Source organism: Rhipicephalus sanguineus, chromosome 1 (genome assembly GCF_013339695.2).
Source record: "Rhipicephalus sanguineus isolate Rsan-2018 chromosome 1, BIME_Rsan_1.4, whole genome shotgun sequence".
Classification (NCBI taxonomy): Eukaryota; Metazoa; Arthropoda; class Arachnida; order Ixodida; family Ixodidae; genus Rhipicephalus; species Rhipicephalus sanguineus.
In genome coordinates, this window is record NC_051176.1 from 158,094,980 (window position 1) to 158,111,476 (window position 16,497).

A 16,497-nucleotide genomic window follows, 5' to 3' on the forward strand; every position below is an offset into this window, starting at 1 on the left:
CGATTTATGTTGCTCGGATGTTCCACAGACGACCGGAGAATTCTCTCAGATAAAGCTGCATTTTGGGTCGTAGGTGTGAGTGACATAGGTTACCCAGAAGCACGGCTGTATTGCAATCGCATCAGCTGCTGCAGTGTTTGGCTAGTCCAGTGCTGGTACTATCTTATGAAATACCTGTTATAATGACGTATTTGGCATTCAGAAGGACAATAGCAAATATAGGGTTGAGTCTTTTACGGGTTTAATTGTTGTTATAAGAGCAAATATGGGGGGGAGTCTTTGACAGGTTTAATCTTTGTTGAGTTTTAGAATCTTTGCTTTCTGCTCATGGTGATTGGCCAGCAGCCAGCTGTTAGATAACGGCTTGCTCCTGGCAATGGAGGAAGGAAAAAACTAGAAGGGAACATCACGTGACAACCCTGAAGCTCACTCATAAAACATAGGAATGCGGCCCTCGCTTTGGTTGTTGCATGGTCTATCACCCAAACAAACAATCGCAATGTATAATCTCCAAGCATAAACAGTGGCACATATCATATGCCATGAATTCTCGGAAGACATGTCCTGCAAATTGGATTGTTTTTGTTAAGCCTAGCGGGCCTAGAAATTGAGAATGTGTCTTGGAAACAGTGCTCAGCCATCACTAATGCAGTCGAACCCACTTATAACGATACCGGTTTTAACAATATATCAGTTATAACAATGAAAAGCTGCTCCATCAACTTTTGTATGTTTTCTATGGTAAAATAACTCCCTTACTACAATGCCCTCATGCTGCATTATCGGTTATAACAGCGGAAGTCTGGCTGCTAGGTGTCTGTCCCGAAAGGTAATGGAACACGAAATCCTTGAAAAGAAAGATGAAAGTGAAAAATTCGAGCCGCTACACACCCGCCAACGGCTGCCGTGAACTCTCGACAGCCTTGTGCGCCTCTCCTGTCACCTTCCACCCCTCCGAACATGAATAGGCTATTCCGCACCACCCTTCAAAACATGAATGGACCGCCCGAAGTGCATGACTCACGAGCTCACCCCTCAATCTGCACAGTTCTGCGAACTCATGAAGTCTCTTGTGCTGGTGGTGTCGAAATTGCTCCTAGCTATGTGGCTTCTCCGCCGCCGAAACGAAAGATATGGCTGATCCACCCAGCGATAATTGTCATTGCAGGGCATAGCCGGTGGAAAGAAAACATGCTGCTATAGACTTGGAAAAGAAGTGCAGTATTGTGACGGATTACAAAGACGGTAAAAAAGTGTGCGACTTGGTGAAGGAGTATGGACTATCGCAATCAACAGTGTCGACAATAATCCGCTCAGCAGAGAAGTTCAACAATGAAAAATGCTCAGCAGGCAACGGGTGCAAACATGTTCGACAAGGTGTGTATAAGGAGGTGGAAGAGGCCCTCTACAAGTGGTTTCTTAGGGCCCATGTCATGAACTTGCCCACCACCGAACCAATTCTGGTCAGAAAGGCGAAGCAGTTTGCCCTTATGATTAATAATGTGGATTTCCAGCCAGGTGGTGGCTGGATACAGTGCTTCAGATATGGAATTATATGCAAAGCAGTCACCGGGGAGGGAACTTCACTTGACATGGATGCAAGGCAGAAGTGGGTTGAAGAAACGTTGCCCCGCATCCTTGACAATTACACAGATGCCCACATATACAGTGGCAACGAAACAGGACTGTTTCTTCAGATGTTGCCGTTCAAGACACGCGCTAAAGGGAGACTCGTGTAAGGGCGGCAAAAACAGCAAGCAGCGTATCTCACTGTGTTAGTGTGCGCCAACATGGCCGGGAGCGACAAGTGCCCTGCATTTCTTATTGGAAAATAAAAAAATCCCCGCTGCTTCCTTGGTTCCGCCAGGATACTGGTGTGCTACCGTCACAACCACAAGGCATGGATGACGTGAGGACTTTTTTTGGGAGTGGCTGTTGGAGTTGACCAATGAATGGAGCGATCTGGGAGGAAGGTGGCGCTCATCGTAGGTAATTGTAGTGCCCACGATTCCATTCCTCAGCTCTCAAGAGGGGAAGTTTTTTCCTGCCGCTGAACATAACGGCAGGTTTGCAGCCCATGGATGCCGATGCCGATGGATGCCGATGTGATCGCCAGTTTTAAGGTCATGACGGCAAACATCTTAACATGACTAGAGACATCAGTTACTTACGGCAGTAAATAATGAGATTAACTTTTTAATCAGTGGAGACGGGGTCAGATCAAATGGTTGAAGCCCCTCTTGCAAAAAGCCCATTGCTGCTTTGAGATTTCAAAAAAGCCGCCTGAGGTAATTATTGTGGAGTATTAAAATTTGACCAAATGCATCGTCAAAACCAAAGCTGAAGCGCAAATGCACACAACAGTCGGACCAGTATGACATCTCTGTTCTCGACAATGACCGCAGTAATGTTAGTTCTGCATTTATTAACATATGTGCGCCATGCATGCTATAATTGCAAGTGCAGCCTGTACACTTACGGAGCTTAGTTTATTGATGGTTGATGTAACGACTCTTGCTCATTCTGAACGTCTCAAAAGAGTATGGCAGTAGCGCTCTTCTACATTTCGGTTTCACTGGTGAAATTGGTCAGATTTCATCACTCTACTAAAATGACCAGTGTCTACGTTTTAGAAATCTCAAAGCAGCAATGGGCTTCTTGCAGGAAGAGCTCCAATTCTCCCGACCGCCTGTCTCCACTAATTAAAAAGTTAATTAGCTTAATTTCTTTCATTACTGCCATCACGTTAAGATGTCTGCCACCACAGAAAAAAATAATTATGAAGGCCACAAGCAAATATTGCATTTCCCTCATTTTTTAGGATTTTTCGACACATTTCTTGAAACAACCTGTATATCTATATAAAAGCCACAAAGAAAAAGTCCTTAAGGAAATTTGTCCGAGGTGTGTGACCACAAAATTGAACCATTGACCCTTTGCTCTGCGATGAGGCTCCTTAAATAATTCAGCCACAAACGCGTACGTTCTACTCTGTACAAACAGCAAGCTATTTATAGGCATCCTTTAAAGTTGTCGATGTGCTTGTGTCCGAGCTACTTCGACCGTTTCATTGTCGCAGAGGCTTGTTAACTAACTGCCCGTGAGATGGTGCAAAGGGCCTAGAGTGCAGCGTAGTGTGATCTCGCAGGTTCTATCTTGAAAGTTATCTGCAAAGCGACGAGCACAAAGTGTAGGTTGCGACAAAGGCTGATAACTTCTTGTACCATGTGTTCTCGCCGCTCAGTTCGCTTTCAAGTGAATCCCAGCATGAATGTTGGCACTTGCTTATTGGAGGACCAGCAATGTTGGAAAGTTGAATCTGTTTTGGTCAGTCACAGTGGTTCTGCCGCAAGTTCTTAAACATGTTACAGCAGCGTTTCAATCGAGTCACGGTGACATTGAAGTGCGTGGTTGGCTCTGCTCTAAACTCTTAAACACATGGCAGCAGCGTTTCGTAGTATTGAATATGATACACGACATCATCCTATAGCCACCGAGTTGTAGTACCAGTACTGTGATATGCTGCGTGTCTTATGTCATGTGCAGGCCGTCTTATGCTTTACGACCTAAAATGCTCTGCTCACAAGAGCCACTTGTCATCAACACCACCCTTCTACTCGTGGGTGGTTGTGCTCATAGTCTCTTTCTTCATATGGGTCTGGCCAAGCCGCAGCACACCTGCTTGCTTGGCAAGCTCATGTTTACAATTCATATTGCTCCCAAGGCTGCTAGCCTTAATTTGTATAACATTTCAGTTTGTTGCAGTCACTGTCATTGCTGCACTCTTGTGTAAAACTGACTTTCATGTCCCAGAAATATTTTGGTCGTTAAAGTGTGATTTTAACTGTTTTTATGTGAATTTCAAGGGGAATTACAATTTTTATTTTATTCATTAGTACAACATAATCTTCATTTTAATGCTTAACTGTACACAATTGCTTGATATAGTGTGGTGACAGGCTTTGTCACTACACCTGCATTACATAATTGTACATCTTTCCAAGCAACACTTTTTGTGTTGCTTGTACATTGGTTTATTCTACATGGCAGGTAGTCTCATGAGCTCGGAAATTCTTTTGCAGAAATTAAGTCTTGAAAGAAACCCTGGGCTGAATACCTGAATTTTGTCTTCTCATCGCTTACATGGCCAAGTCTATTCAATAATGCATCCCCTTGAAAAACAAACAAAAAAATTGATTTGCACATGTAAGATTAAAACCATCTGAGAAGACAGCCATTGAATCAGAGTATTGAAAAAGCAGATATTTGAAATAAGTCAAGCTGAGAGCTGAGAACCCCTATATTTTTTCTTTTGCCCACGTAATCGTCCATTAGTGTTAACACCCACATGCTTGTAATAAGACATAAGAGTGTGGAGACACTATACTACATAAGAGCATTGCCCTGCCTGTAGTACAAAACAAGAGTTGCATTACAAACAATAGGAAATTCGATTTGTTCTTTATTGCCAGACCTAGCAGTTTACGTTACTACACCTGGCTTTATATATTAGGCCTGTAAAGGAAATAATGGGCTGAAATAAGGTGACAAGGTGACGCAACTTGTCATGTGGTGAACTTTCACTCCACTCTGCATTCAAGTATATGGATCTAGAGCTCTTGGATTTCAAACTGCGTGTTTAGGGCATGAGATTGGGACTAGCGGCCTATAGTCTCTAGAGATGTGCACAGTAACGTCCTGCAGAAACGCAAAGTACAGAGCGGAGCTCATGGGAGTCTACCTCAATATGGCCGTATACTTGCGCGTCTCTTTATCATCTGCTAGCTGCTGGACCAAAAACCTCCGGGCAACTTGGTGAGTCCTCAGGGCATCCGACGACTTCGCTTCAAAAAAAACAAGCGCGTTCCAGCAACCCTCAGACTGGTGTGCAGAGCCACCCGACAAAAACAAACGCCGGACTGGCGTCTCGGGAAGTCCGTGGTGAGTCCGGGACTGGTAATCGAGGAGGCCCACAAAGTATGGCATGCACATGACATCCTCAAGTATCGTCGCTCTGTAATGCAGATGATGACAGCGAGCCCATCTTGGGCCACTGGTATGAACTAACAACTGCCCCACGAGAACATAGCCCTGGTCCAGGACCATTGCAGCCAAAGGGAGTTCCTGAGGCGGAGGTGACAGAAAACAGAGGTGTCCGCTGTTCCTTGGCTGATGGCCGACCCCTGATTCCAGACAAGGAGGAACCGCATGGAGTAAGCTCATTTTCACTAGCATTGGAGATGTCTTGAGTAGGTTTTCTTTACCATGAGTAAAAGACAAAAAAGACATGCTAGGACACAAACAATGCTATGCGTGTGTCTTCTTTCATCCAGTCTCTTACTCACGCTGAGGAATACCTTTTAGATGCACTGCCAACAAGCACACATTGTTACTCTCGTGTACTTTAGAGATGTTCATTCCACTGACTCTCATTTCATAGCGCTCTATGTGCATTATTTTCTTCCTAACCTTTTTAGTATATCCAGTTGTCAACGAAAGTCCTCAACTTTGTGAATGCCTACCTAGTCAACTTTGAGCCAGTACAGGCATATCTCAAGTGAGTTTACACTCTTCTGTCCTGTTGGTTTTTTTTTTCTCATGTAACAGTTTTTTAAAACAAATCCTTGATGTTGTTGTCCCCAGATCTGGAATTGGTATGCCGCAGATGGTTATTCTTGCGGGTATCATCAAAGACTTGGACCGTGAGACATGCAAGAGTGAGTAGTTTTTCTTTATCAAAAGCCGATTGTATTAAATATTGTGCTGCTGAGACGAATTATGTGAGGCAAGTTTGCTGACAGTAGAGAAAAAAAATTTGCCTTTTGGCTTGTAAGTTGTCATAATTTAGCATAATTGGTTGTGATATTGCGTACACTAATGGTTTTAAAGCACATCATTATGCTTGCTACAATATTAATTTGAACATAAGTAACTTTTTTTCGTAGGGTTATAAAAATTTTCATCCTTGGAAGTCGTACTCCTTGTGTGCCCAATAAAAACAAGCAGTGTGGTCTCAACAGTGGGGTAGGATAATTTAAAATCCAAAAATAAAATAAATAAAATAATGTATTTATCCAAAACATCTTTGTCTTGCCGATGTTGGCATTAAAAAACCTTTGGTAACATGATATTCATATGGTTTGGTTATGTTTTCAAACCAATATTTTCATCTAGTGAGAAGCATTATTACATTAAATAGTGAAGAAAGGAAATGTCCTACTCATGCCACTTGGTGCGAGGAAAAGCAGCTGTTTAAGTCTATCAGTACATTTTTGCAGTGCAAGGTAATGAAGCCAGCCACCAAAATATGGCTTGCCACCATTGTCTCTCAGTTCTCACTGAAAGATGAAATTCAGCATTGAACTTAGGTGCCATAAGCCTACCACTCATGATGCCTGGCACCAGGGCACTGCCACAGGTGCTGTCCTGCTCCTTTGGAAAGGAGTACGTTAAAGGGGAATGAGAAACGTAAATATTGCGCTAGTACAGCATATGCACAAGTCATACTTGTACATATTGCATAAAAGCTAACCAATTACAATTACTTCTCCCGAAATGTGATTATAGTTACAAGTTACAATTACTGCCTTCTGAATGTAACTGATGATTTAGAAGTTATTGATTACTTTCATGTCACTTTCATTCCAATTTTATGTGCCAAGCATATCTTTGCCTGCTAGCAACAGAGAAGTTGTTTGTGACATCATTGTGCCTCAAGTGGAGCTGTTCATACTCAGACAAATCCTTCAATTTAGAAGGGTCGAGCATCATACCAAAGACCTTGGGCTCAGCGGCAGTCCCCTAACTATTATGGCACTTACGAGATCTTCAGCACATAGAGTAACCTCTATGTGCTGAAGATTTGGTGTAACCTCTATGTGCTGAAGAAAGACGGCTTCGGAACTTTCTTTCAAATCACCAGCAGTTTACAATAGTTAATAATCTTCCGTCTCCCATATGCTATGTTACCTCTGGCGTACCGCAAGGTAGCGTTCTTGGGTCGCTACTATTTTTAATGTATATAAATTACCTCCCTAATAACCTAGCTTCCCATGTGCGATTGTTCGCAGATTATTGCATTATATACCGCCCTATTTCCAGCCCCGATGATCACATTCTACAGAACGATCTTAAGCTTATTTTTAATTGGTGTAAAACTTGGTTAATGAACCTTAATTCATCTAAATGCAAAGTAATCTCTTTTACTCGTAAACACTTAGTCTCAAATTTTTTTATCACATAAATAATACTCCAATTTCTCCTGCCACCATATACACGTACTTAGGAATTCATCTGACGTCAAACCTTTCCTGGAACCTTCACGTTACAACCATATGTGCTAACACTTCAAAATCACTGGGGTATGTACGTCGAACCCTGAGAAATTCTCCCTCCAATATTCGCAAGCTAGCTTTTGAGACATTTGTTCGCACGCAGCTGGGATATGGCTCTCCAATATGGTGACCCCATCATAACAACTTAATCAGTTTATTAGAATCAGTACAAAATAGGGCAGCTAGGTTTATCTAATAACTATAGTTACAAATCCAGCATCTCACGAATAAAACATGATAGTTCACTTCCACTCCTCAGTACTCGTCGAGACTTTGCACTCTTGTCATTGTTTCACAAATACGTCTATGCTGGTAAAAAATCTTCCTTGCGGCTTGAAGTTTCATCTTGCACATCTCGCAGATTACATAATCACCTCAGTTTCACTCGCATGTACGGAAGCACTCACGCATTCAATTCGTTGGCGCTTCCTCGTGCCATTCGGCTGTGGAATGCACTTCCTGATTCGAATGTGTCCGGAAAAAATCCTGATAAATTTCGTCAACTCATCATTTCACATTCCTCCGCGTAACCTTGCAAAAATGTATAACGCCTTCTTTCTTTTTTTTCTCGTTGTATGTTTTATTAGCTCTCTTATGTATCAGTTCGTTATTTCTTTTGGCTCATTCATTGTACTCGTATGTTTTTTTACTGTGCATTACCTGCACGTGTACGGAATGTATCAGTTGATGTTCTCTCTAAATTGTATTAATTATTTATAGTGTTGAACTACTCCTTTTCTTTTTTCGCCTCTACAATTATTGTTAGCCAATATTTCAATGTGTTTAAAAAGGGATATGTGTCCTTTGGGCCATTTCATCCTGTATAATATCTATTCATAATGTGTGATCATTTATTTTTTGTGATGCCCCCCCCCCCCTTACCCAATGCCTCTAACGAGGCCTGTAAGGACTCTTTAAATAAATAAATAAAATATGCATGAGTTGTAAAAAATGCAAAATTATAGTTGCAGTTACACAGCACTTTGTTTGTAGTGGTTTCTCATAAAATGTGCAGATGCACTTATGTAGCGTCTTGGGTAGCATGTTGTACATAGTCTCAGCGCCACTTCTTTCCATGACACAACAAACTTAATAATGCAAACTAAGATTGCAAGTGATGAGGAATGGACATCAGAGTTGTAAAACAATGGTTTAGAGCTATCAAATGAAAACGAAAAAGTGAAATCATAGAGAGATGCCAAGTGTCGTGCCAACAATACAGGCCATGTGACTAGCCTTATTCTGAATAAAGACATACAGAGCATTCAGGTTCACCTGTTAAAACATGAGGATCTATTAGGCTGCCGCAGCTCACGGCTGTGGGCATGCTGCAGCTGTTCATGCCAAAAGCAGCATCTCCTGTTGCAAATTGCTGACAGCCACCTTGCGCACTACAGACAATTTTTTGTTTTGTAATTAACTAATTTGTTAATTAGGACGATTTAACTAAATTGCTAAATATTGACTTTAGGCAAGAAATGCTGCTTGCAAAGTTCGAGAGCGTCTTCAGAAACCCCAATCGCATCATTTGCGATAAAGAAAGTCTCACGTATACCATTTTTTCCAAGCTGCAAAGAAAGCCCGCGAAATACAAAAATAACCACGTGACTAGCGCGCTCGCGCGCCGCGAGGATGCTGCCCTCAGCCGCGGTTTGACCGAACGAAATCAGCTGCGGCCGCGACTCGGCGTCTCCGTTGCAGCGGTAGGCCGATAAGTTAAAGGTGGTTTCTTGGCCCGCGCTCGCTACAACTTGCACCGTCACGCGCGCCAACTGGCTGGCAACGGGCCAAGAAACCACCGCCCACTTAAGGCCTACCGCTGCAACGGAGCCGGCGAGTCCCGGCCACAGGTGATTTCGTTCGCTCAAACCTCGGCTGAGGGCAGCACTCTCGCGGCGCGCGAGCGCGCTAGTCACGTGGTTATTTTTGTATTTCGCGGGCTTTCTTTGCAGCTTGGAAAAAATGGTATACGTGAGACTTTCTTTATCGCAAATAATGCAGTTGGGGTTTTTGAGGACGCTCTCGAACTTTGCAAGCGGGATTTCTTGCCTAAAGTCAATATTTAGCAAATTAGTTAAATCGTCATAATTAACAAATTAGTTAATTACAAAACAAAAATTGTCTGTAGCGCGCAAGGTGGCTGTCAGCAATTTCCACCTGATTTCACTCGCCTGGCTCTAATATTGTATTTTTTAACCCTTGGCTAAAGATAGCTGGGACACCCGGTATATATATATATATATATATATATATATGTGGGTCATTCCATGCCAAATTACCCAGCGTTTTTCCGACCATCACAAATATGGCTGAAAAAATTTCCACGCTTTTCTTGAAGGTCGAAACTCGCTCTGCTAGTTTATTTCTGTTGCCAAAAATTTTCCCGCCTGTTTGTGAGTCTGTAGTTTTGCGCCGACTGAGCTAAAGGGCATCAAACAAGAATTTTTTTCAAAGGGAGTTTATAGGATGCACTCAATAAAATGGTATTTCCGGCAAGCTAATGAAGTGATGTAACTGTAAAAATAATGACTTATTTATGTATGTCGATTCTTCAAGGGCTTTTCGCACGAGCGAAATTGAATAAAGTTGCAAAGTTTGATATTTTTTTCCAGGGACAAGGCAAACTCAAAGGGTAGAAACTAGTCATATACTGGAAGCCTGTTCGACATACTACAAAAGAAAAATAATTTAGTCGCTGAAGGTGTAGCAAATCGTCTGAAAAAAAAATTGCGAATTTCACTTTTTTTGAGAAAAGCTCTGTATTCGTCGTCAAAAAACTTGCCTTGGTGGTCGGACTAAAAATATGCACGATACTTCATTTAAAAGCTCTATGTATCAGCTAAACATAGACAAAGTTACAGAAGGGTATTATTTTTTTAACTTGAGAAATATTTTTTTGAAATTTTGTATCTCCAACAGCTTTTCGCCGACGTAACTCAAGCGGCATGAAGCACTCGCAAAGGCAATCTTCAGCCCATGCCCACTGACCTGGGATGCAGACGTCAAGCATGGTGCTGTCTATAAAGCAACCCCATTTCCTTTTCCATTACTTGATAGACAGCACCATCTTTGATGTCTGCATCCCAGGTCAGTGGGCATGGGCTGAAGATCGCCTTTGCGAGTGCTTCATGCCGCTTGAGTTACGTCGGCGAAAAGCTGGTGGAGATACAAAATTTCAAAAAAATATTTCTCAAGTTAAAAAAATAATACCCTTCTGTAACTTTGTCTATGTTTAGCTAATACATAGAGCTTTTAAATGAAGTATCGCGCATATTTTTAGTCCGACCACCAAGGCAAGTTTTTTGATGACGAATACAGAGTTTTTCTCAAAAAAAAAGTGAAATTCGCAATTTTTTTTTCAGACGATTTGCTACACCTTCAGCGACTAAATTATTTTTCTTTTGTAGTATGTCGAACAGGCTTCGAGTATATGATTAGTTTCTACCCTTTGAGTTTGCCTTGTCCCTGGAAAAAATATCAAGCTTATCAACTTTATTCAATTTTGCTCGTGCGAAAAGCCCTCGAAGAATCGACATACATAAATAAGTCATTATTTTTACAGTTACATCACTTCATTAGCTTGCCGGAAATACCATTTTATTGAGTGCATCGTATAAACGTCCTTTGAAAGAAATTGTTCTTTGATGCCCTTTAGCTCAGTTGGCGCAAAACTACAGACTCTCACAAACAGGCGGGAAAATTTTTGGCAACAGAAATAAACGAGCAGAACGAGTTTTGAACTTCAAGAAAAACGTGGAAATTTTTTCAGCCATATTTGTGATGGTCGGAAAAACGCTGGGTGATTTGGCATGGAATGACCCATATATATATATATATATATATATATATATATATATAATATAATATGAAGAAATAAAAAATTATTTAATCGACGTTTCGACCAGGGACTGGTCTTTAAGAGTGGAGTTGACAGGTACAGTCGCTGAATCTGTACACGTTCACTCTGAGAGTTGAGGGAAAGGTACTATTACAATAACAAGAAAATGGCCGCTGCACCCACAGAGAAAAACCTGCTCACTTACAGCAAAAAGTGAGGCAAGACAAACAGCAGTAAAAGCAGTAAATTAATATCAGCAGCAGTATAATATATATATATATATATATATATATATATCCGACGAAGGCCGGTCCCGTGGCCGAAACGTCAGTCCTTTACTGAACAATTTTTCCTACGTGCTTGATTTTTTTCAACTTTTACTTCCGGGTCCTTTGTTAGCACTTTATTGTTTATATATATATATATATATATATATATATATATATATATATATATATATATAATAGTTTTTGTTTCAATTTACGTTATTCTTGGCCATGATGAAACATCATAATAATGCTGCATGTTTAAAGTTTTTTAGGAAAAGAACTGATTCTTTCGTGAGGAATATATTCACATTATGGGCTCTATAAGTTTATGTACTAGATGATAAAAATACTGCAGGAATGAATAAAGCAGAAGCATTCTTACGAAATTGCGACAAAGTTTGAAGAAATAGCATTTTGACCCTTATTGCGGCCTCATTCTTGAAGCGGTGTGGTCCAAGTAAAAATACGGCCTATACATCGTTGTGTAGTATACTTTGTTGGTAATATATGTAGAAAATTAGAAAACATTAATTTATGCTTTAAGCTAGAAAAAGTCTTTCAAACTAAACAATCACAAGTTTGGGTGAAGTTTCCCTTTGCTTTGCCTTCACTGTACAGCACATCAGTGCAGGATTTCAGCGGGTGTGCTTCTGCAGTAACTAATGCAACTCGTACTACTGCTTCTGACCTGAATGACAAATGTGCGAATCCGGCCGCAGTGGTCACAATTCAATGAACGTGAAAAGCTAGAGGCCCGTGTACTGCGGGGTTCAGTGCATATTAAAGAGCGTCAGGTGGTCAAAATGATCCGGTACCCTACACTATGGTGTCTTTCATAACCTGAGTCACTTTGGGATGTTAAACCCCATGAACCAAATATGTTCGTTGTATAATATTCTAATGTTTTGTGACTTGGTTGTATGAAATCCTAACTGATTATGTGTTCTGCAGGCACAATTGGTCTTTTGTTTGGAGCTTCTCTGGGCCAACTGTATGAGGACTTTTCAAGAGCACTGGCTAGGTTCATCCATAATGTATTGGCCACTGGCTTGTTGGATGATGTCTACCAGGTAAACTGACAAGTTTGTAGTTGTGTTACAGAAATAATGTGAAATGTTATGCGAGTAAGCTTTTTTTCCTAAGGCTGGAAAACTATGGCAATATAGCAGAGCTTCCACTTAATTAAGCAAGCTGGTGCTTGTGCACTAAAAGCATTGAAGGAAAAGCATATCTAAATGTGCACTTTGTCGTTTAGCGACTGTAGTAATTGACAGAGAAAGGTCAGTATTGTACTTGGCATGCTATTGATGTGTGCCTGTGTCTATATAGTTTTATCTGACCATTTCAAGGGAGTCCAATTCTGTTAAGCTGAACTCTTGGATGAGCTGAGCAATGTTAGGAGTTCTGTATAATTTTTCTTAAGTTCAATTTACTGCTGTACAAGACGCAAAGCAAGAACTAATTTTTAAGGTCACATTTTCGTTTTAAACAGTTCATTGTATTTTCCTTATACGTGAAGAAAGTATAGAAAAGCTAAACACTGAAAAAGAGTCTTCTAATTTCTTGGATTTTACGCCTACAATGTTACAGGCAGCAATTCTAACAGCTTTTTGCTTTATCTAAATGACTTCCTTGTGTTTGCTTACCCTTTTGATATATGTAGGATGGCCTCTTGACTCATCTGAATATCAACCCATGGATTCAGAAAGAATGGCCGTTGCAGATCTACTGGCGCACATTGTCAGTGCTGGCACAGGCAAGTTTCAGTGTTCTGTGTTAAAACTCTGTCGAGATCATAAAAACCTGTAAGAATGGGGCTAGCAATGTATGTCGGGCATATCTGATGTAGCTCCATGATAACGGCCACAAAATCTGCAACATTTCTTTGTTTATTGCCTTCATGCAAAATATTGAGACACGATGTAAAGTTTACTGAAAGGGACACTAAAGGCAAATAACAGTTTATATCACAGTGAAAGCTCAATGTATGACAACTTCTAAAACGGCAATATTATCAACAGCAGTGCCCTACTTACCGAGAAATTAAGCTAAATGTACTATTACATGATGAGCGCCACGAGTGGGACATTTTCGAAGTGATCCCGATGACGTATGAGAGTCTGTCTACAATAAATCACTAGTAATCAAACTAGCAGCAATAAAAGAAGAACCTTCCGTGCATCAAAAGAAGTAATAAAATGCTGTTTGTTCGTTTCCGTTTGATTCATGGAAAAAAGAACCCCTGTGGCGTTGCCATGGGGAACGGCGCGCGTGGTTCAAAGGTTCCGTTTTCGCCGAACTGCGCTTCGCCCGGCGCCCTGCTTCGCTCAAGCGGTCGCATCTCAATGGTAGTTTCGGGTTCACGTACTGCCGCGGCGTACAGCCCAGCGTCGCGAGCCAATGTCTCGTTGTCAAGTTCTCCGTCCACATCCATTGTGGCGATTGCGGCAAGCTTCGATGGCCGTTATTGCTGCTGTGGGTCCCGCTACTTTCGCTCTGCTGCTACTAGTGTCGGCGGCCACGCAGTAAAGGCGGGCAACGTTGAGCACAGCAGCAGTGACGTATGAAAGTCGGATTTCAGGTGGGTGGTTTGAAGTGCACTAACGCGATGCGGACCACTAAAACGTGATTTTATTTCAAAAATAAACACTTCCTTGGGATAAAAGTAGCCCGACGAGGTTTCTGGACCGCTATTTCAACAATCAACGTCGACTTAATATTTGCCTTTAGTGTCCCTTTAATAGGTCCTGCAACACTTTCTGAACATGGGGAGAAAATGCTGCTGATAACTTGTCAAGGCTCCTGCTAATGTGCGAGCCAAATATTATAGTGCTGTACACAACAGGGAAGTTACAATTTTGTTTCAAAGACTGTGATAAATTACTCGCTTTCCTCATAGCATACTACGTAGTTGACCGGAATAACTACATAGAAGAAGAGAGGGACATGGCCATTGGCTGATTTCATGATCACAAAAACATCCTTGCTAATCTTTATGTTGTTTGTTTAGAGTTGAATGAATAAGATATACTACATGTCTCTTTCTTCAGAAGCACTGAAAAAGTAACCATATTGGCACTTTCAGCTTTGGTGAGCAGTTTACTTGCTGTTTCATTTTCTCCTAAATTAATGTAAGGCAGCGTGCATCGTAGTATAGCCGTGCTATTTCATACACTTGGTGCCTGAGTTGGCCACTTGTCTCGTATTGAGCTCATTACGACAATACTTACCGCTGCACATTGTAGTTTTTAAAACCAACAGTACATTTGCCAGTGCATGCTTGATGCTTCCAACGTGCCTCGCAAGTTACGTATACAGTGGAATGTCAATGATACGAATCCCACGGGGGAACGAAAATATTCGTATCACCCGAAATTTTGTATCAACAAAAAACTAGCAAAATCCATTTCGAACCACGATATATGCACAAAACATTTATTGCCGCCAAAAGAACTCTCGTGTGCCTTTCTGGGACACTCATGGACAGATTAATCAGGCAGGATGCAGCTGGCTGCCGCGAATGCGCACATCAAAGCTTCTTCGCTTGAAGCCAACTGAAAACTAAGTGCCGAAGTCCGCTCCACCATAATCTTTTTTCGCTTTATTGCCTGACCATAATCATAAGCGACGAACGACAGGAACGCTGAAACACTTCATGCCTTCTTACAACTTTATTGCGTTTAGTCTACCGCTGTGTTAGCCGCGTACCTTCAGAGCTGCGTAGTTGCTATCGATGATTGCATTGATAGTGACTTTGGTTTCGTGCGCAGTGGTAGTGGCAAACGACAGAGTTCTGTTTTCAATCTATGTGGGTGCACGTTCCTTCAAAACTACATCGTTGCTATCTATGATCGTGTCTACTGCGGTTTTGTCCGCAGCGGTTGTGGCAGGCAGCATCGCTTTGACTTGGCGAGCATTGGATGCGCATATACTTTCGGAGTTTCGTCGTTGCCATACATGATCGTGTCGATGGCAACTGCGGCTTCGTTCACGGCGGTTGTGGGAAACGACGATAACCACAGTTCTGACTGCGTGGCCAGCACACACGCAGTCAGAACTGTGGTTCTTCAGAACTGTGTACTTTCGAAGCTTCTGTAGCACGCTTCTGTTGGCCTTCACTCAACAGTTTCGATACCCAAGTTTGTGTCACCCGTCGCAACGCTGAAAAGTGTTCGGAACATCCGAATTTTGGCCTATCCGCGATGCGCAGTGCCTATAGGGGCGCCACTGAAAGCTGCGTAGCGGCGGCCATTGGAACCGCATGCGGGACGTGTAGCGGACGCCTCCTTTCACTGCATGCATGACAGAAATGCGCGCGTGTGATTTGCCGCTTGCGCGTCCGTGATAATTACTTTTGCGGCGATAGTGTGCGCAAAGGAGCCGCGCTTTATAATAATGGACATGTGTCCGATGTAACAGCTGTGTGGGACGACAATGTCATTATACGCACCAAGTGTTTGCCACAAACAAGTGTCAACAAGCTTCCTTACGAAGTGGAGCTCATCGTAAGTACACCGCTTTCTTTACAACGTCCCGATCACTAATGCCTGCATGCGTTGACGCATGAACCAACGTTTTTTCTCGACACAGTAGCTTCGTTTACGTGCCATGTGTTTATATAGTAGATTTTGAGGGAGCGCTGTCGCGCCGGCGCATGGATTTCACGGGTGCGGCCACGCGAAGGGTCAGTGTTGGTAAAACTTTGAAACCAGCACGATAAACTTGCGAAAAAATATCTCGGCAGCTTGCGCTAGTGGCGCGAGACTGAGTCACTGCGGAACTGGTGGTCACCTAGCTTGTCATAGCAGCTTGGCTACGTATTTGCTGGGTGTCTTCAGAGAAGAACGTCGGTGCATGTCCGTCGACCCCCTGTAATTTCGCTGAAAAAAATAGATTTTGTTGTCTTCATGAATACGTTTAGCTCTTCGACAGCAATTTGTTCGGGAACAAAATTTTCGTCAGAATGAGATGCATCCAGAGACTCTACGGCAATCTGTTTGAAGTAGTTGAAACAGTTCTGGCACAAAATGTCGGTTTCTCTGATGGATGAGGCTTC

The 16,497-nt window shown here is 42.1% G+C and overlaps 1 protein-coding gene across 1 annotated transcript in view; it reads left to right on the plus strand.

Moving 5' to 3' along the window:
- Positions 1–16,497, plus strand: part of LOC119400896 (E3 ubiquitin-protein ligase UBR4) — a gene marked incomplete at its 5' end in the record, with an annotated part of 438,348 nt that overhangs the window by 61,670 nt on the left and 360,181 nt on the right. The window contains 5 exon segments of the mRNA XM_037667804.1: positions 5,026–5,213; positions 5,478–5,557; positions 5,644–5,717; positions 12,393–12,511; positions 13,105–13,197. Coding sequence (XP_037523732.1) covers positions 5,026–5,213; positions 5,478–5,557; positions 5,644–5,717; positions 12,393–12,511; positions 13,105–13,197 — 554 coding nt within the window.